Source organism: Dermochelys coriacea, chromosome 10 (assembly GCF_009764565.3).
Source record: "Dermochelys coriacea isolate rDerCor1 chromosome 10, rDerCor1.pri.v4, whole genome shotgun sequence".
Taxonomy (NCBI): domain Eukaryota; kingdom Metazoa; phylum Chordata; order Testudines; family Dermochelyidae; genus Dermochelys; species Dermochelys coriacea.
In genome coordinates this window covers 2,385,756-2,408,829 of record NC_050077.1, presented here as the reverse complement: position 1 = coordinate 2,408,829, position 23,074 = coordinate 2,385,756, and the positions used below count along the sequence as shown (strand labels likewise).

Sequence of the window (23,074 nt, the reverse complement as noted above, 5' to 3'; positions counted from 1 at the left end):
CCATTGGAAACTAGCACAATTTTTAAAGAAGAATTTAATAATATTTTGGCTGTAAGTTATGGACTTGCCAGAGTATTTTGCAACAGCCAAAATAGAAGCTTTTCGTTAACATGGACAATTGCACGGTTATTTTTTGGATTTCTAGACTTTTCAGTGCTAGACCAATTCTTTGAGCGTTGCACATAATTTCATAAGTTGTAGACTTGTAGTATATATACAGTGGACAACATTTATACAATCTAATTTGTTTGAACACAGACTTGTAAATTGTGTAAATGTATCAATTGTTTATAGGAATATACCAATGTGTATTTGTGGCATATTGGCAAATGTGACCTTTTGAAACTGTTGTATATCCCATGTTTTGCTATGAAACTGCTTGCATTTTCTGCTCAATGATGTGTGACTTTGTTGGGAAAGCACTGGTGACTACACTTTTTAAAAAGATACTATAGTATCAGCCAAGTAAATTATTGCTCTTTTAAAATTTAAAAGATTAGAAAGGTTAGGACATTATACAGAGTAGTTAGACTTCCTTTCTTTTGAGGGTAAAGACTGGCATTTGTTTTCCAGGAAAAAATATAATTCTTTCCATCTACAGCTTCCCCTCCACTATAAACATGAAAATCTTGCATTCATTTGGCAACAAAGAAATTTAACTTGAAAAATAGCAATCTAAAGAGATTGGCTTCCATTAGTGCTGTCCCTAAATCTCTCCTCGGTTTTGTAAGCTCATGTCAACTTTCTTATTCTAAGATGTGAAAAGCTGTCCACGTGGTGTATTCCTTTAAGTTTTTTGATAGAACTTAAGTATTTCTGAAAAATGCAGAAACATAACATAAAGCAGCTCAAAACTGTTACTTACTTTTAACCTCTTCAGCGCAGATTGGCTTAGCATGGAGGCAATGTGTTTAACAGTTTTCTGTTTTATTCCTATTATGTATTAAATGCCATATTGGAATTTTGGTCTATTCCTACTAATGTTTTGTGCTTTTGGATGTGTTTGTAAACTGTTTGGGTTCAAACAAATTAGTTAAGTATCTGTAAATCACATTTTCTGTAAATGTTAATGGAAATGGTTTCATAGATGTCAATCTGGATGATGTTACTGTTAAGAAAAGCTATGTATATGAAACAACCATTTAATAAAATGTTGAAACTAGTTGGTTGCTTTTGTGAATGAATGTATAAAAAGATAAAATACTTTGAGTGGTTGATCTGAATGCTAGGTGCTTGAAGATCCAAGTAATTAGCAGTCACTCCCTTAGACCCTGCTTGTATCTGGACTAGTGTGTAATGAAATATTTTAACGAGTACTGGTAAATTTTAATTTTTTTTCTCAGTTGGCTTCAGTATTTTGAAAGGTTAGCTCCACATATGAAGATTACATTTACAGTTTTCATATTAAAGAGAGACAGTCAACTTGAAAGCTATTTATCTACAAATTTTATACCTGCTGTAAACACTTCATAGTGTAAAGTTAACAAATACATTTTTAGTCTATTTACACGTGACAGAACTCTGTGTATAGTCAGTTTCTGCTTTACTGAAAAGACCCTTCTAAAAACCTCAGGAGGGGAATACACATACCCTTATTTAAAAAACTAAAGGAAATTTAAAAGCACATTCTCTTCAAGGGTGCTATATCAGAGACCCAGACTTTATTTAAAACAAAACAAACAAACAAAAGAATAAGTTTCAAATAATTCAAGTTGAGTGTCCTTTTAACACTGAAATGTAAATACTGCTACTTGTATCCATATTTCTGAATAAATACAAATACACTAAGCGTACTTTTTCATCTAGTCTGGAGCTTAATATTCAGTTTCTTTAACTTAAAAGTACTGAATAAGATTTTTGTACACTTAGCTTAAGTCCAAGTCCACTTTTGTTTTAAAGAAAATTTGGAGCAGTTACACAAGTCTTTATGTAAGGTACAAACAGAGCCTAAGGTTTTGAGTGTCCAAGAAAGCTTTTCTCAAGTAGACTAACAGGCACACAAACATCATGTAACGGCTTAAGGACTCCCCAGAACATCTTCATGACAATATAAAATATAAGCAGCAATTTTGATGCAACTTCAGTTAGATTTGTGCTGCTCTTTACAGGATTGGATGAGTGGTGTTGTCTTTGGCTGTGTGGACTTAATTGTGTTTCTAATGTGTGTGTCAAATAATTACCTATTAAACAGACTGCCAATCTGGCTGAAGCCAATGCTTCCGAAGAAGATAAAATAAAAGCTATGATGTCACAGTCTGGCCATGAATATGATCCAATCAAGTAAGTGTTTATAATGTCAAATCTGTTCCTTGAAGATTATGGACAAATTGTACAGATATGCTTATCATCTTTTTAAAACTGTAGACACACCTTTTTTAAACCTTTTTAGTTACATGAAGAAACCTTTGGGTCCACCTCCACCATCCTATACGTGCTTTCGTTGTGGAAAACCTGGTCATTACATAAAGAATTGTCCAACAAATGGGGTAAGAGTCTATGGTGGGATATGCACTGTTATGTTTTTAGTAGTATGAGTTTATTGAATTTTATGATCTAATTTAAACACATAGGCAAGATAATTCATAGCAAACGCTGAAATTCTGCTCTGAATTTCTCCTTTTGTGCCTATGCATAGTAGCTGATACTTTTTAACTGTATACTATTTGTTGACAAGACATCCACTCTGATAGAGTGGAGAGCTTTGTTTAGTAATTCAGATTTCTGGCTGGATTTAGTTTATGTATTTAAAAAAATTCATTTTCAGAGTTGGTATCTTTTTCCAGAGTAGGAATGTACTGTAGAGATAAACATTCCATTCTGAGAGGTTTTTTTGCCTTGTGTTCCTCTGAATTGCAAGAAATTAAGGAAGGGGGGGGACCTTTACAATATGTTTATCTATCTGATCTATTTTTAAAAGTAGTAATTGCACATTTGAAGTAAGGAGCAAAGGTTTAGTTATTCATGATAGTTAGCCTCATTTCAGTGTGTGGAGTAATATGAGTTTATAGAATGGATTCTAAAAACTGTGTGTGGAGGTGTCAAAAATCAAGGAAAATTTAGAAGAATTTTCTTCTAAAATATTTTAAGATCATCAGTAAAGAAAAGGAGAGAAATTGTGGTAAAGGGGATATGTCCTGTACTTTCCAGTATGTTGGCATTGCAAGTCATCTCTTTAACTCATCCCAGTGCACCTTGTACTTCCATATTGCAAGTTGTGGAATGCTTCATGCTTACCTGAGACTTGTCACATCCTTCATAATTTCAGTATCGATTTTTGTATGAATAAACCAATTCACATTTGAATGCTTTATCATTTTAATTGTACACGAATGTAAAGAGGATGCATCTTTCAACCATTCTCCTCCTGTAGATTCAAATGTATGTGACATCAACTCTGTAGCATAAATATTTTACAGCCACTATTACATGAATGGAGAGATTATCACTTTAGGCCCTAGTACTGCAAAGACCCTGTGCCTTGTGTTTGACTTCAAGCACAGGAGTTGTCCCATTTTGTTCAAAACACCTGCCTGATCCTTTGCAGTGTCTTAATCAGTTAAGGAATTATATGTATTTATCATGCAGTACTCATATTTGCAACGAAAAAAAAATTAAATAATTTTTTTCTATCACTCTCACACACTTAAGCATTCAGATGCCCTTTTAAATGGGTTCCATTTAAAGCTGAAATATATCTGGATTCTTTTTCTTAACAGGACAAAAATTTTGAGTCTGTTCCCAGGATTAAAAAGAGCACAGGAATTCCCAGGAGTTTCATGATGGAAGTGAAAGATCCCAATACAAAGGGTGCTATGCTTACAAACACAGGAAAATATGCAATACCAACTATTGATGCGTAAGTATTTAGTACTTCAGAGGTGGCCAAAGTATAACCAACAGAGACTGCATGTGCAAGTACTTGCATCAAAATGGAGCAACGTAGGTTGGCATCTGTAGTCTCCAGGGGCTCTGGCACAGTATCCGAGTGGCTGCGGTCTGCTCTGTGTAATGCTAATGGGATGCAACCTTGGCAAACTTGTCATTGTGGCTCTAACTGGGAAAATATTGGTACCCCTGAAGCTGATCTAAATGTATTTTTAAACTTTTTTCTTGTTCCAGTTGTACATATGCTTGTAACTTGCTATGCAGATATATGTACACAATACATAGGTGTGTATGGCACCGTGTCTAGGCACCCTCTCTGCCCCTCTGACTGTTTGTTTGTTTTCAGTTTGCTGTTGCAAATAATTCACTTTGGCAGTAAAATGATTTGAAAACCTTGACTGAAAATGCTGGGCTAATATTTTAATATGTCATAAAGCATGCATATTAGTTCATAGAAATTAGCACTGAGACAGTGAATATTGGGCTATGTAAACGTAGCAAAAGCCTGAAATATTTTGGGGTATGCACAGCAACGGCATCTGATCTTGTCCATTTCCATTGCTGGCTAGAAAGCTTTGGCTTACAAATAAATACTTCATTTAAGTATAATAGTAGCAAGGTATTGAAAATGAATAGTTGGTCTTTGAATGAAAAGCTTCATAAAAGTGAACACTTTATAAAAATGGCCAACACTGAGATGGCAGTCTTCTCTACTGGCTAGCTCAGGGAGTTGGGATTCTGAGATTCTGTGCTTTTGTCTTGGTGTGAATTGCACTAGTCACCTAAACTCTCTACCTCAGTTTCTCTGCTATAGGAGTGCTGATGATGTAGTTTTAAATAATATTTGCAGCTATAGTTAAGCACTTTTTTAAAAAAGCTGATTTTCAGCTTATGCTACATCTACTTCATAGGTTTTTTGCAAAACACTGAGCAGCTCTAGATGAAACTGCCAGTTTCAGCCAAGACAACAGAGGTCTTAATATCAGATGGTCTTCAGTGTTTTTATGTAAACTGATTAAGATGTACCAAAAAAATAGTAATAGCAAGAATTAATAAATACCTGTGTGCTTGTGGAAAACCTTGCTGATGCTGAAGCTCTTCATATGTTGAATTCCAAAACTCCTTCGTGCAAAACACACTGCAAACTCAGGTCTAGTGGAAATGCTGCTCTCACTCAGTAAAGGCACTGGAAGTTCAGGAAATCTGAGTTCATCTTACTTGTTTTAACTCAATAGAAAATAGTTATCCTCTGTAAGGTCCTACCTAATCCAACAAACACACATGCTGATGACTTAATCCAACACACACACTTTTTTAAATAGTGCAGAATCCTCAATAAGGAGGAGGGAAGGATAAGGATTACAAAAGTACATCAATGCAAATACTTGGGTTTATATGGATGTTTTGGTGGTGATGGCAGATGGTATGAATGTGGTTGCATTGTATGTGGTTTACATCAAAATTTGTCCAAAAATAGAAATAACTACTTGAAATAACTGACCTGATAAAATCCCATTAAATACCAATATATATCAAATGTTTTTATGTAATATTTTATGGTTGTTAGAAACCAAGAAAATATTGGTGTGGTGGGTTGAGGGAGAGGGATCTACATAACCTTTATATCTAGTTCACACTGTAATTTTAAAAAGGTACCTGTTATACAGCTAAAACTCATATCTTTTTTCTAAATTTCAGTTCATTTTTCCATTGTGTACCTTCTTATGTAGAAACAGTATCATGTTTGATCTGTACTAATTATGCAATAATCACCTGTTTAGAGATTAAATCTCTCTTGCGTAATATATAATTCTAAGTATATGGTTGAATTCTATTTAGCAAGTGTTTTCTTGATTTATTAATTCTGTTATAAAATCTGAAATTTTTATGCCCCTTTTTTAAACAGATAGTCTTAAATTAAATTATTTCTTTCAGGGAGGCTTATGCTATAGGGAAGAAGGAAAAGCCCCCTTTCCTCCCGGAGGAACCATCCTCCTCCTCAGAAGAGGACGATCCTATTCCAGATGAATTGTTATGTCTAATCTGCAAAGATATAATGAATGATGCAGTTGTCATTCCCTGCTGTGGAAACAGTTATTGTGATGAATGTAAGTGCCATAGTCTGACATTATAGTTAACTCATGCCAAATGATCGTGTAAAATGAACAGGAATCTGAATTAACAAAAAATACTATACTCCTCTTCATTCTGAAACATGGGTATCTATTAACCAGAACATTCTTGCATTTTATCTTGGGGTAAAGGAAGAATGCTGGAGATGATTTTAGCTGGAACTCAGATTAGAGGAATTTTTTACATAGAGATGGAAAAACATAAGAAGTGAACGCTTGTATAATTATTTTTTATAGTCACTGATGTTGAAGACCTCTAGTTTGAATAAGTGCTTTCTCAAACTCTTCTTCTCCTTTGCATAATGACAAGTTTCAGAGTAGCAGCCGTGTTAGTCTGTATTCACAAAAAGAAAAGGAGTACTTGTCACCTCAGAGACTTACAAATTTATTTGAGTATAAGCTTTCGTGAGCTACAGCTCACTTCATCGGATGCATTTGTTTGTTAGTCTCTAAGGTGCCACAAGTACTCCTTTTCTTTTCTTCTCCTTTGTTTCTGTTTGATTTGGTAATAGTTGTCCTCACTTTGCCATATAAATTGTTAGTATCTCAAATTCAACACTGGCAATTAACTGAAGGCTCAAACAAGAGGAAAGATAGACTGTTGTTCAAACTCCTCTTTTAAAAGGACAGTTAAAAATATAATCTTAACCTAATTTACTAATGCTTTCTTAGAAATAAAATTTACCCGTTAATCTAGAGATTGATTACTTATTGTATCCCACTCCACTAGACTATATGAAAATAAATTAGTTAAATCAGTTTTACTGACTGTCATGCACTAACTTTATCTTGTACTTTGTGAATTGCAAACACTAAACAATGTTTAAGTACAAACAAGGAGGTGCTTATTTTTTTTGCGGTGGAATTTTCAGAAAGCCATGGAAATGGTTCCTTTTCTTTTTATACTCTGTAAATCCTTATTTTTAAAAAAAAAATATTTTTTGTAATCAACCTGTCATTTCTTTATCTGTTAGTAAAAGTAACTGTTAATTATGAGCATGTGGTCACAGAATTTGTTTTAAAGTATAATAGTACATACTAGAACTTCTCAATAAGTCCCTGTTTAAATGTTTTCCACCCAGTCCATGTTTCCCCTGGACCCCAATGTTCGTTGTGTACAGGGATATGAGAGGTTTCAGAGTAGCAACCGTGTTAGTCTGTATTCACAAAAAGAAAAGGAGTACTTGTGGCACCTTAGAGACTAACAAATTTATTTGAGCATAACTGTGAGCTACAGCTCACTGCATCCGATGAAGTGAGCTGTAACTCATGAAAGCTTATGCTCAAATAAATTTGTTAGTCTCTAAGGTGCCACAAGTACTCCTTTTCTTTAAGGGATATGAGAGTAAAGTATGACCCAAATATTGGTTAGCTCAGGTACTTCTGTTTGTTCACAGGTATCAGAACATCACTTTTGGAATCAGAGGAACATACCTGCCCAACTTGTCATCAAACAGATGTTTCCCCTGATGCTTTAATTGCCAACAAATTCTTACGCCAGGTAACTTCGCTTTACATATAATGTATGTACGAAAAGCTCATCTTATTTGTAAGTAGCTAAGAGGCAGGAAAATTCTACTTCATGGAGTCATTACTATAATTAAGACTGGTTGAGATTTGCATTTTCAGATCTGTTAATTGCTTATTTTGAAATGATCACTTTAAAAATACAGAGCAATTTCCTGATTTATGATATTACAAAACTGGCTCGCTTCTAGATTTCAGCAAAAAACATTGACATATTTTCATTGTTGTGTATATATATGTTGTCAAAAGGATGCTCTAATGTTGGTTTACACAAAAAGAAATCATGCTTCCAGTTTTCACTGTTGCAAAGAGAAGCTTGAAAATATGAAGAAAGTGCAAACGGACGCAGTGCTATTCCCATCTGAGGACAGCCTCGTACAATAACTCTGCAGAGAGTGAACTTCCTTTTTTTACCTCAGTGCAGTTGTTAGCTCTGAAAACTAGAGAGAATAGTTCAACCGTAGCACTTAGTGAAGGAAGTCTTTTATAGGGATCGTAATATACATACTAGTAACTTTTATGTAACAATGATTTCTCTATCTCTAGGCGGTAAACAACTTCAAAAATGAAACTGGCTACACAAAAAGGCTCCGTAAGCAGATACAACCACCAAGACAGACAGTTCAGCGGAACCTGCAACCTGCAGTAAGGCCTCCAGTTTCCAGACAACAGGATCCTCTAATGATTCCAGTCACTTCTGCGCCTTGTCTAACATCGTCATTGACTCCTAGTCAATCATCTGTGACAACTACTTTGCCAGTAAATCAGTCTTCTGCTACCGCACCTGCTGCTGATATCTCTGCAACAATGTCCATATCTCTTCACTCTGAAAAACCAGAAGGACCTTTTCAGTGAGTAAACTTGTAGTTTAACACAACTGAAAAAGAAATAAAAATGTCAGTGCTGGTTTTCCACTTTCATTTACTTCTAATGCTTTATTTTGTCTGGTAGCTGTTTATGTGCTTTAGTGATGGTTGACAGACAGACCTCCCCTTTTCAGCTCCAAGTACAGCCTTGGAGGATCTCATTTATCATATTGTCTTTCACTTTCCCTGCTGTAACTTAACAGGTCTTGAGAGTAAACCAGATGCCAAGTTTCATTTACCTTGTATTCTGATAGGGGAAAACTAAGTTAGTGAATTCCACCTGCCACTCCTCCTTGAAATCAATGATGTGTTGTTCTTTGACGCACTATATATATCCAACATATGAACACTTCATGACCTTGTGAGACCTTATGCTTTTAGTAGGGACTCCATGAGGTACTGAGAGAGAGGTACTCAAGCATTTGTTTCCGTAGACTTTTCTTATGTATTTGATGTACGGCACATCAAGTCTTATTTCACTCGTGTATCTGCTTCTTTGTAAAAGAATTAGTGACGTTAGTCTGCTCCTATGGAGATGCTCACCATTCTTTTAAATAAAGACGCAGTTTTGTGATATGTTGGTGACATGCATCACTCAAGAGCAGCCAATTCCCCAGAAGCACTTGTCTTGGTGACTGTTTGTTCACTACTAAATCTCTCCCAGTGTAGGATTACTTTCTTATAAGAATTCTTCTCCCAGTGTCTTTTCTGGGGGAAGACTCTCTTTAAATTTAGCAGAGAACAGCAGCAGCTAAAGTTACCATTTTGTTACTTGATACATCAGTCTCTTCCAATTGGAAAGCATTCTTGATTCCTGTTAGGGTATGTCTACACTGATATTTTATAGCGCTCTAACTTGCTGGCTCATGGGGTGGAAAAAAACACCCCCCCGAGCGAAGCAAGTCTGAGCGCTTTAAAGCGCTAGTGTAGACAGGCTCCGAGTGCTGGGAGCTAATCCCCTCATAGAGGTGGATTACCAGGAGTGCTGGGAGAGCTCTCTCCCAGCGCTCGTGCGCAACCACACTCGCACTTCAAAGCACTGCCGTGGGAGCTCTTTGAAGTTTCCAGTGTAGACATACCCTTAGATTTGCTTCTCTTACTATTGAGGAGACATGGTGCATTTTCTTAAACTACAAAAATGCATCTACAGGATCATCACTTATCATTTACATTCATATCGCTCCTTCTGTTCAAGTTCTGTCATCTACATCATACAGGGTCTGACCTAGCTGCAATGAAATACATAAATCAAAGCAACAGTAACATATGTGGGTTTGAGGCATAGTGAGTCAGAGAGCATTACTTAGCAGCTATGTAAATGTAACTCTTCACAATGTAAATTTAAGGTCCAGAACAATTTCCTATTAAATTATATTAAAGTCTGCTTTAAAAAAATAAACTGTAGTTGAAGGCTTACGTCTCCAGCTCTGTGGTTTGAACCTACAAGACAGTACCTCTGTCAAACAAAGTGTCAGCCTACCTATTAGAGAGAGAAGGTGGGTGAAGTAATAACTTTTACTTGGCCATCTTCTATTGATATGAGAGAAGAGCTTTTGATCTTACACACAGCTGCTTTTCATAGCAAAATACAAGGATACAATACAAAACAAATACAGTATAGCATACCTATATCATTAAACGCCTGAGGGACATATTTCAAAATCATCTCACTCCAGCCACTAAATTTCTATTTGAAAGTATGTATGTACTAAATTTTACATACCCTGGAACCGAGTTCTGTATGTAAAAGTCTAAATGTACACATTCTAAAACTTGCATGTGAAAATATAGAGGCTACTCTGGAAACCTGTATTCCCTTCTGACTCTCTCCTCCAGACAACTTGTACCTTATCTTTTTTACAGTCCTAAATCTGTTTTTATGCAACTTTTTCTTATTTGCAATAATTAAAAATTGTGCAGCTTTTTCTTATATACCTCAGTCCTTTTCCTTTCAATAACTTAAAACACCATATTTGAATGTCACAAATCTTACATCCTTTGGTTTTTTTCCCAGCGATGCTGATAGTGTTATACCTCCTGCTGCTATTGTGCCGGCCTCCGAACATTCTAAAACTTCTTCCTCTCTATCGATTAGCACTGTGATGGAAGAGAAGGTAAATTTTACTTGAGCATATGTAATGAGTTGTATGTTTTGAGAAAGTTGCTCTTCTGATTTTTCCCTCTTGATCCCTAAGGGCTACCAGGTTCCTGTACTAAGACAGCCAGCATTACAAGGCCAGCTGCCTTCACAAGGACAGTCAATACCCACTACTGGTGAGTAACCACAACTTTAGCCCTGTTCTTATAGAAATATTTCTTCAGATAAACTGAATGGAATTTTTTTTCCCCTCCAAATAGGTCAGCCAATAAGAACCAATACGGTTCGCTCTGCAGGCAATAGGCCAGGCTGGGAACCGTAAGTATATTTGCAAAAAGTATTTCACTTTGTAGTGCTTTTAATCAGTTTGCTAATTTGTTAAATTTAACTGTGACTTGGTTATTGAACATATTTCATTGTAAACCACCTGTTATCTAAATAAATGTAGACAGGTGTGGTGAATCTAAGCCAAATGGTAATCACCATTTTAATATGCTTTAATCTGAATTTGTTTTAACAAATTGGAACACTAGATTCCCTTAGGATTACCTAAAGAAAAATTTCAGCGTAATCTACAAAATATTGCAAAAAATAAATCCACTTTCAAAGAATAAATTGTTAAAAAGATTTTAAAATCTCAAATATAATTTTAAAAAATCAGGCAGAAAACTTCCCTCTTGATAGTTTGCAGAATAGGGTTGAAGGAATTGGCTTTGTCATTTGAAGCCATTGGAAATGAGTTTCAAAGTTATAAGTTTTATTTATTAAAGAATTTGGTTGATATTGTTTAAGATGAGTAAATTATGCAAATAAAAAAACCCCGTAACATTTACCTTACAGCAGTTTTGGGTTCTCTGACTTAGTGCTTTCAAATGGTGAAGCTGATTCCTTTCAATCCTATATATCATCATCCAGCTGATCCTTCTTTCTGGGATGTATAATCATTTATTTGATTACTGTTGTGCTGTAAGCATACATAGCACTTTACAAAACACTTCAAAAAAAGAAAAGAAAAAAAGTCCATACCACAAATATATTTTAAACTCTCAAAATCAATAAATAGGACAGCAGTTCAGGCACAAGAAAGTGCAGGTGCATCATCATGAGATCAAGAACATAGGAAGACACTAAGAAAGAAGTTCAAAGAAGTTCGAGAAGATTAGTTAACATTTGTACAGTGCGTTGAAGATGAGAAGTGCTCAAAGTGCAAAGTATTAAATGTGTCAAAGATTGGCAGAGGAGCGGTGGGCATTTGGTACACGCAAAGTGGGAGACTGTTGTAAGTGTAGGGAGCATCTGTCCAAAATTGCAAAACAGAGTGAGGAAAGAAGATTGAGGGGGCAGTTGGGGGTGAGGATATGGAGGGGGAGAGTCAGGAACAAGAGGAGTATAGGATGAAATGAGCAGACATATAAGCAGGGTGGGATTTAAGAGACTTAAATTGAGGACAAGGACAAGAAATGCCCTCAGATGGACACCAGCTTCCTTCACTTTCCTCTTTTAAAATAAGGGCAGAGTGTAACAAACAGTGACACGTGTTTTTGGGTTTCTTTAGAAGTTCAAATCGAGGACGCCCGCATAGTGAACGTACACAAAGGACTCAGGCCCCAACATTACCAGCATCAACACCTGTCTTTGTGACTGTGCCTCCTCCTCCCCTGTTTCCTCCACCTCCCCATGCACTTCCTCTTCCACCGGGGGTACCGCCACCACAGTTTCCTCCTCAGTTTCCACCTGGTCAGCCTCCACCTGCTGGGTACAATGTCCCCCCACCGGGATACCCCCCAGCTCCTGCAAACATATCAACACCTTGGGTACCAACAGCAGTACCAACGGCTCATTCAAATACCATCCCAACGACACAAGCACCTCCTTTATCTAGGGAGGAATTTTACAGAGAGCAGCGGAGACTTAAAGAGGAGTAAGTATTTGGCTCTGAATGAAGTTGCATTATTTTTCATTATTCTATTTCAGTAGCATATTGGACAGCAATTACACTAAAGTGCATCTGCCATAAGCAAAAGTGACATATAAAGCAAATTTTCCAATGTGCTTTGCATTACAAGGTGGTAAACCTACAAAACTAAAACAAGACAACTGTAATTCTAAAGTTTGCCATGAAATTCATATAGGAAATATTAGTGTTTTTTCATAAAAATAGGATGTTCATTTTTTATTTGCATGCAATGTAAATATTTTAATATTAATGGTTTTTTTGATGTCTTTTTTTTGTGTGTGTTCAAACTATCATTATAATTTTATTTTAACAGAGAAAAGAAAAAGTCCAAACTTGATGAGTTTACAAATGATTTTGCTAAGGAATTGATGGAATACAAGAAGATTCAAAAGGAACGTAGACGCTCATTTTCCAGGTAATTGTTTAACATGTCTTGTGACAAAGTTCTTCCTCTACCTTGGTGGGTCTTGCGCTTAGTGGCGGATTTGCTCACCTTGGAACTTCACAGCAGCCCTCAGCTTGGCCGTTTTTCTGAACCCACAGTCCAGGTCGACGACTCCTGTGTCTGACCAGGAGTTGAGAGGATTTGGGGGGAACCCAGACCTGCCCTCTACTCCAGGTTCCAGCCCAGGGCCCTGTGGAATACAGCTGTCTAGAGTGCCTCCTAGAGCGACAGCTACAACTCCCTGGGCTACTTCCCCAAGGCCTCCTCCCAACATAGTCTTTATCCTCACTATAGGACCTTCCTCCTGGTGTCTGATAATGCTTGTACATCTCAGTCCTCCAACAGTCGGCGTTCTCTCTCCGCTCCTAGTGCCTCTTGCTCCCAGCTCTCTCTCTCTCTCTCTCTCTCTCTCTCTCTGAAGTGAGCTCCTTTTTAAAACCCAGGTGCCCTTATTAGCCTGCCTTAATTGATTCTAGCAGCTTCTTGATTGGCTGCAGGTGTTCTAATCAGCCTGTCTGTCTTAATTGTCTCCAGAAAGTTCCTGATTGTTCTGGAATCCCTGTTACCTAACGCAGGGAAAAGGGACCTACTTAGCGTGGGGCTAATATATCTGCCATCTGTTACTCTCCTGTAGCCATCTGGCCCGACCCTGTCACAGTCTGTAATGCAGAGCCAACTAATCTAGCAGAATTAAAAAGAGTTCTACTCCATCCCTCTTTCTTCAGAGGGATTAGCAATATGATACAAGTTTAATGGTTAGATCATTGGCAAAATTTGGTCCTGATTGTAATTGACTGGAAATTGTTATAATCTTTCAGCAGTTTGACCCATCTGGAATTATGACTTAGTCTGGTTTAGGTGAGGGAGATCCCTATGCCTACGGTGACACCCTTGTAGACCATCTCATCACAGGCCTAAAACTGAGTAGATGTGCTTACTGAATTCTCTACGTGACTCTGTAGGTGTTTCTAAGCAATGTGTGAAAAGACTCCACTACTTCTGCCTGTGTGTCATCTAATCCTATGGATATTTCAGAAGCATTTATCTTCCAGAACTGTGTATCTGGTGTCTTTCACTAGCATTAAGTTCACTTTACTTCATTCAGCTTTTTTCAGAAATGAGAAAAGGTTAATTTGCTGTTGAATTTAATTTTTTGAAAACATTTTTGCTAAATTATTGTTGAAGGGCTACTTCACAGGGAACTGGGATTTGTTCAATATCTTCATAAATGATCTGGAGGATGGTGTGGATTGCACCCTCAGCAAGTTTGCAGATGACACTAAACTTGGAGGAGAGGTAGATACGCTGGAGGGTAGGGATAGGATACAGAGGGACCTAGACAAATTAGAGGACTGGGCCAAAAGAAATCTGATGAGGTTCAACAAGGACAAGTGCAGAGAGTCCTGCACTTAGAATGGAAGAATCCCATGCACCGCTACAGACTAGTGACCGAATGGCTCGGCAGCAGTTCTGCAGAAAAGGACCTTGGGGTTGCAATGGATGAGAAGCTGGATGAGAGTCAGTGTGCTCTTGTTGCCAAGAAGGCCAATGGCATTTTGGGCTGTATAAGTAGGGGCATTGCCAGCAGATGGAGGGACGTGATCGTTCCCCTCTGTTTGACATTGGTGAGGCCTCATCTGGAATACTGTGTCTAGTTTTGGGCCCCACACTACAAGAAGGATGTGGAAAAATTGGAAAACATCCAGCGGAGGGCGACAAAAATGATTAGCAAAAAGAAAAGGAGTACTTGTGGCACCTTAGAGACTAACAAATTTATTAGAGCATAAGCTTTCGTGACCTACAGCTCACTTCATCGGATGCATCCAATGAAGTGAGCTGTAGCTCACGAAAGCTTATGCTCTAATAAATTTTAGTCTCTAAGGTGCCACAAGTACTCCTTTTCTTTTTGCGAATACAGACTAACACGGCTGCTACTCTGAAACCTGTCAAAAATGATTAGGGGACTGGAACACATGACTTATGAGGAGAGGCTGAGGGAACTGGGATTGTTTAGTCTGCAGAAGAGAAGAATGAGGGGGGATTTGATAGCTGCTTTCAACTACCTGAAAGGGGGTTCCAAAGAGGATGGATCTAGACTGTTCTCAGTGGTGGCAGATGACAGAACGAGGAGTAATGGTCTCAAGTTGCAGTGGGGGAGGTTTAGGTTGGATATTAGGAAAAACTTTTTCACTAGGAGGGTGGTGAAGCACTGGAATGGGTTACCTAGGGAAGTGGTGGAATCTCCTTCCTTTGAAGTTTTTAAGGTCAGGCTTGACAAAGCCCTGGCTGGGATGATTTAGTTGGGGATTGGTCCTGCTCTGAGCAGGGGGTTGGACTAGATGACCTCCTGAGGTCCCTTCCAACCCTGATATTCTGTGATGAAAATATAGTGGCATGTTAAATTAGGCATCTTTTTTAAAAGTTTCTACCAGGAAAATATCTTCAGGGTCCTGAAAGTCCACAAAAGCTTCTCACCCTAATAGTACAGATTTATTTGGCAATGTTGGTCTGAATAATTCTTCAGTAATAACACTATACAAATCACAGTATTGATAGTAAGAAAAGGAGGACTTGTGGCACCTTAGAGACTAAAAATTTATTTGAGCATAAGCTTTCGTGAGCTACAGCTCACTTCATCGGAGTAATTTGTTAGTCTCTAAGGTGCCACAAGTCCTCCTTTTCTTTTTGCGGATACAGACTAACATGGCTGCTACTCTGAAACCTGTCTGTATTGGTAGTAATACTGAATCATTTATAGTAGTACCGAAAGTTACAAGTTGAAAGCTAAAAGCTTTTAAATGTGATTTTACTTGAAACAAGGTCACTGTTCTTAGGCTTTATCAGTGTATTGCACTTATCTCCAGTGAGGAGTCCTAACTGAAAGCATTAGTTAAATAATATCGTATGTCATGTTGCAGTACAGAATATTATGCACACTGTGCAAATTACCACATAAGCAGTAAAGTTAAATTGTGACTGAGCTGGCATTTCGTTAAGATTTAGCGTTGCCTTCAAGTAATTCATGGTCTTCTAATGCTTGGTTCTGCACTTTAGCCATTAAGACTTGTCCTTTCAGCATCCTGTTGCAACATAAATGATCTGTACAGACTGATTTGCCGAGTAGCAAAATATTTGTCTGTGCTTACACATACCAGTAGAGGCCACTATACACCAGCTTAAATCAATTAACAAACGTGGTAGTTAATATGGTGGAAATGAGCGATGGGGCTAGACGCTGGGCTTGTAATCTTCCTGCACCAATTGTTATGCTAGCCGAAACATAAGAGCAACTTTTGCATGTCATGCAGAGACACTCTTACACAACAGATTACTCGTAAGAAGTGTGCAGTGTCATTATGACTGTGTTAACTTGCCTACTGTGGTTTTGGTAACAAAATATGGAAAAACATTTTTTTGGGAGGATGGGTTTGTTTGTTTTTTTTTTAAAGCAGAGTGAAGGGATTATTTTTACATTAAAAGTGTTTTGTTTTGGTTTTTTGTTTTTAAGGTCCAAGTCACCATATAGTGCTTCATCTTACTCTAGAAGTTCATATACCTACTCCAAGTCAAGATCAGGTTCATCCCGCTCCCGTTCCTACTCTCGATCCTTTAGTCGCTCACACTCTCGTTCATACTCACGATCACCTCCATACCCAAGAAGAGGCAGGGGGAAGAGTCGTAACTATCGTTCTAGGTCAAGGTCCCATGGATATCATCGTTCAAGATCAAGGTCACCTCCATATAGAAGATACCATTCAAGATCAAGATCTCCAGTTTTTAGAGGCCAGTCCCCCACTAAGCGGACTATACCTCAAGGAGAGGGGGAGAGAGAATATTTTAACCGGTATAGAGAAATTCCACCATATGATATGAAAGCGTACTATGGCAGATCTGTTGATTTTAGGGATCCATTTGAAAAGGAAAGATACAGAGAATGGGAAAGGAACTATCGAGAGTGGTATGAAAAGCTTTACAAGGGCTATGCTGCTGGAGCTCAGCCTAGACCTCCAGTGAATAGAGAGAACTTTTCTCCAGACCGATTTGGTCCACCAGGATCCAGGCGAGAGAATTCCCCATATGCTCGGGGTCGTAGAGAGGATTTTGCTAGTGGACAAAGCCATAGAAGTCGCAATATAGGTAGCAATTATCCAGAAAAGACTTCAGGTCGAGAAGGCCACAACATTAAAGAGCCTACAAAATCAAAGGAAAAGGAAGCTGAAAATCCATCAGGAGATGGCAAAGGAAATAAACATAAAAAGCATAGAAAGAGAAGGAAAGGGGAAGAGAGTGAAGGCTTTCCCAATGCTGAGTTGTTGGAAGGCTCACGAAAGCCCAGAGAGCCTGGTGGGGGGGAAGAAATTAAAACGGACTCACTGTTCATGCTCCCAAGTAGGGATGATGCTACACCTGTCAGAGATGAGCCTATGGAAGCAGATTCTATTGCTTTTAAACCAGTATCTGAAAAGGAGAAAAAAGAGAAAGATAAACCTAAAGTAAAAGTTGACAAGACAAAACGGAAAACAGAAGGAACTGCCACTACCAAGAAAGACAGTTTAGTAAAACCATCTAAAGCACCCCAAGAAAAAGCAGAGGCTGATCGTGAAAAGTCTCCTCGAACTGAGCCTCCTGTGAAAAAAGCAAAGGAGGAGTTGCCAAAGACAGACAGTACTAAATTGACTTCATCTCAAAAGGATGAGAAGGCGCTAGGCACACCACGAAAAGTTAACCCAAAAGTGACAAAAGAGCATCCAGAAACCAGACCAGCCAAGGACGAAAAAGCAAAGAGAGAGCATCCAAAAGAATCCAAGCCAGAAAAGCCATCAAGCAAGGAAGAGAAGTCAAAAAAACCAATGGAAAAAAGCAAACCTACTGATACAAAACCTGAAAAAAGAAAAAGAAAGGCAGAGGAAAAGGTAGAAAAGGAACATGAAACCACTTCATTAAAAACCTCTAAAGCAGAAGTTGCTGAAGTGAAACCATCACCAAAGGGAAAAACTGAGCCTGATGATGAAAAAGCAGAGAGATCCCCTGAAAAGGACAAAGGTGCTTCTCTGATTGCCCCAGCAAAAAAGATTAAACTAAACCGAGAAACGGGCAAAAAGATTGTAAGTGGGGAAAATGTACCTCCTACAAAAGAACCTGCTGAGAAACCTGAGCCACCTAGCAGCAAAGTTAAACAAGAAAAAGTGAAAGGAAAAATGAGAAGAAAAGTAACAGCAGCTGATGGATCCAGTTCAACTCTTGTAGATTACACCAGGTACCTTCTGATTTCCTCTGCATTCGTTTTGTCTCTTCTGCTCTCCATAAAATAAAATCTTTGAGTTGTCTAATGACAGGAACATTTAAATTGATAGTAAAATGAGCATATGAACCACAATCAAGCAATGGTAGTGTTATAGTACAAGTTGAACTTCTCTAATCCGGCACTCCCTGATCTGGCAACATCTGTGGTCTGGCATAGGCTGGAGCACCCACAGGGAAAAATTAGTGGGTGCGGAGCATCCACTGTTGCCAAGCTCCCCCCTCCACCAGCGCCTCTTGCGCGCTGGCAGCCCAGTGCTTATCTCCTCCTCCTCCTTCCTAGTGCTTCTGGAGTGCCACGAACAGCTGATTTGCAGCATTCAAGCTCCGGGAAGGGGGGACCTGGGGCCAGTAGCTGGGACCTGGGGCTGTCATCAGAGCCTCCGGGTGGGGGGCCGGTGGCAGGGACCCTGGGTGGCAGTAGGGACCTCGGGTGGGGGGCCACACTCAGCACAAAGCCTGGGGGTGCTGCAGCACCCCCTGTACCCCTACTTCCCAGGCCTGTGGAGACCCGCTGGCGCTCTGCATTGACTTCCCGTGGTTCGGCAAATTACCTGGTTTGACCCCGGTCAAGTCCCGAGGGTACCGGATGGATTAGAGAGGTTCAACCTATACAAACAATTGTAGTGTCGGGGCTTGTCTACCAGAACATTTAGTTCACATTTAGTATCACCTTTGTGATAAATGCTCTGCCTCCCCAAGAGGCGGTGGCTAGGTTGCCGGGAGAATTCTCCCATTCACTCACACTGTTCTACACCTGGGATTAGGTAGTTTAATTACATTGCTATGGGGTGTGGATTTTCACACTCCTGAGCAATGTAGTTATGCCGACCTGATTTCCTCGTGTAGACCAGGCCTTAGTCTGCAGCAGGCTAGTGTGGGGTAGATTCATACCCCAATTTGCTGTGAATGAATTGTTCCTGTAGACAAGCCCTTAAACTACAATCTAATCTATTAAAAATCAAACTTGTGTAAAACAAGCAGATGCTTTTAGCTAAATCCTCGAATTCAGACAAGTTCCACTCCATGCAGGACCCAGGTTGGGGGTGCACAGGTACGCCACCTGATGCTGCAGCTGTTTCCCATCTATCACCTACTCATGTATAGTATTGCCCAACTGGCGGTGTGTACTATGCCTCATTTATTGTGGGGGCTGGGAAGAATATGTTGCTGTCCTTCGTTCCATCAGGTGTGGCTATTGCTAAAAGCAAGATAATACTCCTCCAGGATGGGAGTTTTTGGATTACTGTAACATGCATTTTAAAAATAAATGTGATATCAAGAAAAAAAACTAACACAAAGGTGGCATGGGTCAGCTGGACAGATGAAAATTAGTCATTGGTTGTTGAACTGCTAGTTGAAGAGGTGAAGGAACTATCTTATTTGTCTAGTACTGGTGGAACTAGGGGACACAGGCATTAGACAAGAGATTCCCCAATCTGATGATCTAGTGCATAAACTAATTAAATGCATAGTAGGGAGATGCTATATTAATTTATTGCTCATAATTCTTACCCTGTGGGATCATCCTCTCTTGCCCACTTTTTATAATATGAATTTGTTTGGAAGGAATATTGAAGATTTAGAGTTTTAAATTGTGAAATTAAACAAAAAAAACAATATAGAGAGTACATCACTTTGATTAACAAAAATAATCTGTAACTGGATTTTAGGTCTTTATTAATGTGTATATATTTTACTTTCTCCTTCTCCCCCCCCCCCCCGCCCCCCCACCTTAGCACTAGCTCTACTGGAGGCAGCCCTGTTAGAAAGTCTGAAGAAAAGCCAGACGCAAAACGAACGGTCATTAAGACCATGGAAGAGTATAATAATGATATAACAGCCCCTGCTGAAGATGTCATTATTATGATTCAGGTTCCTCAGTCAAAGTGGGATAAAGATGACTTTGAGTCTGAAGAGGAAGACGTTAAATCTACACAAACACCTTCAAATGTAGGAAAACCTGCTAGTGTTGTAAAAAATGTCAGTGCTAAGCCCACAAACTCTGTGAAACACAATGAAAAAGAAAATGAGCCTTTGGAAAAAACACAGAAAACTGCAAAAGAATCAAATTATGAAAGCTCCCAGCATGAAGCAAAAAGTTCAAAAAATTCTGTGTCAAATGAAAAAGGGAAAACCAAAGACCGGGATCATTCTGTGTCAGACAAGGACACTTCTGAGAGAAGGAAGAGCAGTGTTCAACCAGAAAAAGGCCACTCAGAACGTGGGACTGAACAAGGAAACCTAAAAAACCTTTCTCAATCTTCCAAAGACAGCAGATCTTCAGATAAACATGATATTGGGCGTGGCTCTTCCACTAGAGATTTTACTCCTAACAGGGACAAAAAATCTGACTATGATAGCAGCAGGGATCATTCTAGTTTCAAGCGTAGAGATGAAAAGAATGAGTTAACAAGGAGAAAAGACTCCCCTTCTCGAAATAGAGAGTCTGCATCAAGCCAGAAGAGTAAACCAAGAGAAGAACGTACAGAATTGTCCAAAAAGGGCACTGTAGAGTCCAAAAGGAGCAGCTATAGTCCTCAGAGGGACAGAAGACAGTATGATCACAAAACGGCTTATGAGTCCAAACGTTCATCTGACGAACACAAATCTCTAGATAGAAGTTCAGGTAAAGAGAGAGAGAAACACATATCAGAAACAAAGAGCAATAAAGACAGAGACACAAGTGGCAATAAATCATCTTACAAACATGGATCACCGGATGCAAAAAATGAGAGAGAACATGCTACTGGGCAGAGTGACAAGAGCACCATCAAACCTAAGCCTCCATTAAGCCACTCCTCTCGACTCTCTTCTGACTTAACTAGAGAAACTGATGAGGCTGCATTTGTACCAGACTACAATGAAAGCGACAGCGAGAGTAATGTGTCGACAAAAGATGAAGACTCTATAGGAAGAAATACTAGAGAACTGAAAGAAAAAGCAGTGGATAAATCTAAAGAGACTGCAGTTAAAGCAACGCTTGGCCAACCTGGCATAAGTAGAAATCAGAGTCAAAGTAGTCCCAGTGTTAGCCGCAGTCGTAGTCAGAGCCCTTCTGAAAGTCAGACTCGGAGCCACAGCAGCAGTGCAAGCTCAGCAGAGAGTCAGGACAGCAAGAAAAAGAAAAAGAAAAAAGACAAAAAGAAACATAAGAAGCATAAAAAACACAAGAAACATAAGAAACACACTGGAAATGAATCTGAATTGGAGAAAAGCCAAAAACACAAACACAAGAAGAAAAAATCCAAGAAGAGCAAAGATAAAGAAAAGGAGAAAGAGAAAGATGACCAAAAAGTGAAATCTGTCGCTGTATAAAATGACAGATATGAAAAATTGACTTAATTATTAAGTCATCTGTATTAAATTTTGTTATAATGTAAACAAATTCAAGCTTTGTAAATAATGACATGAAAGACCCTGTGCTGCACTTAAAATATTGCTGCTTGATTATTTGATTTTTACATCAGAGCTTTATAAAGTGAACATTTTGTACAGAATTGTGAGTTGTGACCATGTAACATGAAAGGTTTTGCTAAGGCATCTTATTTTTAACCACCGTTAATTAGTTTGGGTGGAGTTTACTGTACTGTGAAAATTTTCACATTTGAATTTTTTTTAATTGCCTGGCAGAAAAAGCTGATATCCGTTCTGAAATATCAGCAGAATGATTTGCAGAATACATTACAGCCCTGTTATGTCACTTTTTGATTACAATAAAAAGTTTTCAGTAAACTTTATTCAATGTGCTGGAATTTGCAATAGTAGCTGAACATAAACAGGGTATGGATAAGAACAGCAGCAGACAAAAATGACAAATAAGCTTTTAGGCAGCCGAAATGTACCAAACATAACGGTTCTAACCTTTTTTTAAAAAAAAAGTAGAATTTGAGAAAAGTTTTGAGCTGAGCTAATAAGGGTGGTGTTGCAAAAAAGAGCTTTTTTTATGTGCCAGGTTATGCCAACTAGATGTTTTTATATTTAAAAAGGTATATTACCTGAATAAATAGCCACTATATGTAGCTGGTACTGACTTTTTAAAATGTCATATATATATGAAGCTGTCACATGTCAACGTTGTTCCAATTTATGTTAAAGAGCCATTGCCACACTCTGGCAGATGTTTACAAATGTATTTTAGGAAACGTCCTATATTCTGTATTTCCTTTTGTATTGTTGCTGATCACCAAGATATTTGCGTCTTCGGAATAGAAGCTTTTGCTTTATAATGGGCTGTTTTTTACTGTGATGACACAGTTCCTTGTATATCATTATGGAAGTGACTTATCACTGCCATTGAATTTTGGGGTTCATGAATAAGTTTGTCAAGAGGAAAAAGCCAATTAGAAAGGCAAGCTTTTTATATAAACATTTCTGAATGGTGAGAGGAAATACAGAAAAGGTGTAAAAGTAATGATTTTGATGATGTAAAGAAGACCTATAGCGTCACTTTTTTTATTAAAGTGACAGCAGTGTTGTTCAACAGTTGGAAAGTTAACATGGTGAGAAGTATTTTTCACTGTGAATTAAGAGCCAAATCCTGATAAACAGTTGAAGCTGGTGGCAAAACTCCTTGACTTCAGTGGCTCTGAGATTTGATCTAAACTGAGTTTTGTTTGAAACTATTTAAATTAAAAGTGGCATTTCAGGGCTTCCTGCTTGTGGAGACTATTTTCTTCAAAAGTGGCGTTGTTTGTGGTGGCAGCAGTTTGACCAGTCAATCAGGAGAGAAAGTAAACTCATTCCAGCCTGTTTACAGGGGGGCCTTCATGCAGTAAGCATTGGGTTAAAGATGAGCATTCAGGTGCTTGTGCTAGCTAAAACAATAGTAAATTAGGATGAATTTTGGACTACATTTTCTAG

At 38.4% G+C, this 23,074-nt stretch overlaps 1 protein-coding gene across 5 annotated transcripts in view; it reads left to right on the top strand.

The window, feature by feature from the left end:
• The window catches only part of RBBP6 (RB binding protein 6, ubiquitin ligase), a 43,373-nt gene extending 20,933 nt beyond the window's left edge, over positions 1 to 22,440 (top strand). For 3 of the 5 annotated variants that reach the window (XM_043494505.1, XM_038420869.2, XM_038420867.2), the window contains 13 exons: positions 2,192 to 2,280; positions 2,390 to 2,486; positions 3,717 to 3,856; positions 5,821 to 5,993; positions 7,415 to 7,518; positions 8,091 to 8,395; positions 10,425 to 10,524; positions 10,606 to 10,684; positions 10,769 to 10,826; positions 12,064 to 12,429; positions 12,779 to 12,880; positions 16,419 to 18,167; positions 19,951 to 22,440. In XM_043494505.1, the coding sequence (XP_043350440.1) occupies positions 2,192 to 2,280; positions 2,390 to 2,486; positions 3,717 to 3,856; positions 5,821 to 5,993; positions 7,415 to 7,518; positions 8,091 to 8,395; positions 10,425 to 10,524; positions 10,606 to 10,684; positions 10,769 to 10,826; positions 12,064 to 12,429; positions 12,779 to 12,880; positions 16,419 to 18,167; positions 19,951 to 21,529 (4,941 nt within the window). In that variant the 3' untranslated portion in view covers positions 21,530 to 22,440. The remainder of the gene's footprint in view (positions 1 to 2,191; positions 2,281 to 2,389; positions 2,487 to 3,716; positions 3,857 to 5,820; positions 5,994 to 7,414; positions 7,519 to 8,090; positions 8,396 to 10,424; positions 10,525 to 10,605; positions 10,685 to 10,768; positions 10,827 to 12,063; positions 12,430 to 12,778; positions 12,881 to 16,418; positions 18,168 to 19,950) is intronic. The other 2 variants (XM_043494507.1, XM_043494506.1) reach the window with 1 other exon arrangement.
• Positions 22,441 to 23,074: the final 634 nt, after the last annotated feature.